This window comes from Gavialis gangeticus, unplaced genomic scaffold, assembly GCF_001723915.1.
Source record: "Gavialis gangeticus isolate Ggan-Ray unplaced genomic scaffold, GavGan_comp1, whole genome shotgun sequence".
Lineage (NCBI taxonomy): Eukaryota > Metazoa > Chordata > Crocodylia > Gavialidae > Gavialis > Gavialis gangeticus.
In genome coordinates, this window is record NW_017729022.1 from 108,566,091 (window position 1) to 108,568,142 (window position 2,052).

Sequence of the window (2,052 nt, forward strand, 5' to 3'; positions counted from 1 at the left end):
AATACATCCAGTCCTTCCAGAAGTTCCCTGACTAGATCCTCCCTGACCCTTAGCCTAGGTGCGCCTCCCCTGGGGCTTGAGGGGGGCCCAGTAGGGGGGCTGATCTGGTCCCTGCTTAGGAAAAAGGAGGCAAAGAAATCGCTAAATAAGTTAGCTTTGTCATCTGGTGTGACAACCAAATTTCCTAGCGTGTCTTGCAGGAGCCCCACATTACCCGGAACCTTCTTTTTGCCTACTGTGTATTTAAAAAAGGACTTCTTGTTGTCCTTGATCTGGGAAGCTAGTCCCAGTTCCATCTCTGCCTTGGCCTTCCTGACCGCCCCCCTGCAGCCCCGAGCAACTGCAGTATAATCCTCCCTGGTGATGGCTCCTCCCTTCCATTGGGTGTACGCCTCCCTTTTGGCTAAGAGACGTTCCTGGATGCTTTTGGTGAGCCATGGGGGCTTATGTGCCCTCCTGCCTGCTTTGATCTGTGTGGGGATTACCTCCCTTTGGGCTTGGAGGATCATCTCCTTAAGGAGCGACCACTCCTCTTGGACATCTGACTCCCCTCCCCTCTGGGACCTCCATGCTTCCTCGACTATTCTCCTTAGCTCATTGTAGTCCGCCCTCCTGAAATCTAGGGCTGCTGCCTTGCTGCAGGCCTTGGCCACCTTGCGCTGGATGGTGAATTCGAGCAGGCGATGATCGCTGTTGCCCAGGTGGTCGAGCACCTGCAGCCCCTTCACCAGGTGCCTCAGGTGGGCACTATGTTGTGTTAGCAGTAAGATTCCTTTTATAGCTTTCCATTTCTATGCTGTAATTTTAAACTGTTTCTACTTTTCTTTGAAATTAAAGTGCTGCATGTCGGGTGGTTAGTGTGTTTTGGGTTTGGTCATCAAGAAAAGAAACTGCTACCTGCAACTTTTGTTACTAGATATTATAGTGCATTTTTCTTTCCAGAGAGATATCTTCAACCAGTTGTTGATCCATGCTGCGATGAACTGTAAATCTAAAACTTACCAGAGACTGGCAAGGTGAGTACTGCTTACAGTAATTGTGTTCTGGCTTCTGTGATACTGTATTTGCTCAACTACAAGACAAGATATTTCCCCCCTAATCAGTATGGGGGGGAGCCACTTATCTTACATTTGCATACAAAGAATCTGCATTAAATACATTGTCTATCTTTGAACTTCTGCTAAAAGCATCATATGGTGCTCAGTAATGGAAACCAACTATGAAGGTGATTAAATGTAGCCAACGCTGAGCATAATTGTAAAGTACATGGCCCATGTTGAGTAAACATGCTGATGGGAACTTTTTTTTACAAAAAGTATTAAAAATATACTTATCACTCTACACTTACCAAACTTCACATAATGAGCATCCTTGTTTTACCAAGACTTCATATCACAAAACCAAATCGATATCCAAAAAACATACAACTACATATATACATACATCAACTTCCCACAGAAAACCCTTTACAACACTATTTTTCTTCATACAGAACCCCATGAAAAACTATTACTTAAGTAACCACCTGAAACTCTCCGCCCCTCCCATCAGTCTTCTCTGTTGGTTCAATGAAACAAGTGTGTCCAGTCCTTTTTTCTCCACTTCTCTTCCTTGACTCAACCGATTTCAGTTTATACAGTCCCAGCTTCAGGCACTCTCTTTCAGTGAAAGCCAACTTCTTAAAAACCCAAAAGTTTCCTACTTTCCATAAACTAGGTTTAACGCATACTAATAAAGTCCTTAATAACATTTCCTCTGATCCCTTTAGTATGAGTCCATATCGTAGCATCTCCTGTGCTAACAGGTTTATTTTCATAGATTTCATAGACATTGGGACTGGAAGGGACCTCGGAAGATCGAGTCCAGCCCCCCACCCGAAGGGCAGGAAGTCAGCTGGGGTCATAGGATCCCAGCAAGATAAGCATCCAATTTGCTCTTGAAGGTGTTCAATGTAGGTGCTTGAACCACCTCCAATGGCAGGCTGTTCCAGACCTTGGGGGCTCAGACAGTAAAGAAATTCTTCCTTATGTCCAGCCTGAAACGGTCTTGCAG

The 2,052-nt window shown here is 45.1% G+C and overlaps 1 protein-coding gene across 3 annotated transcripts in view; it reads left to right on the top strand.

Moving 5' to 3' along the window:
* LOC109296526 (tetratricopeptide repeat protein 38-like) overlaps nt 1-2,052 on the top strand; it is a 47,394-nt gene that overhangs the window by 35,579 nt on the left and 9,763 nt on the right. For all 3 annotated transcript variants that reach the window (XM_019515941.1, XM_019515942.1, XM_019515943.1), the window contains one exon: nt 943-1,016. In XM_019515941.1, the coding sequence (XP_019371486.1) occupies nt 943-1,016 (74 nt within the window). The remainder of the gene's footprint in view (nt 1-942; nt 1,017-2,052) is intronic.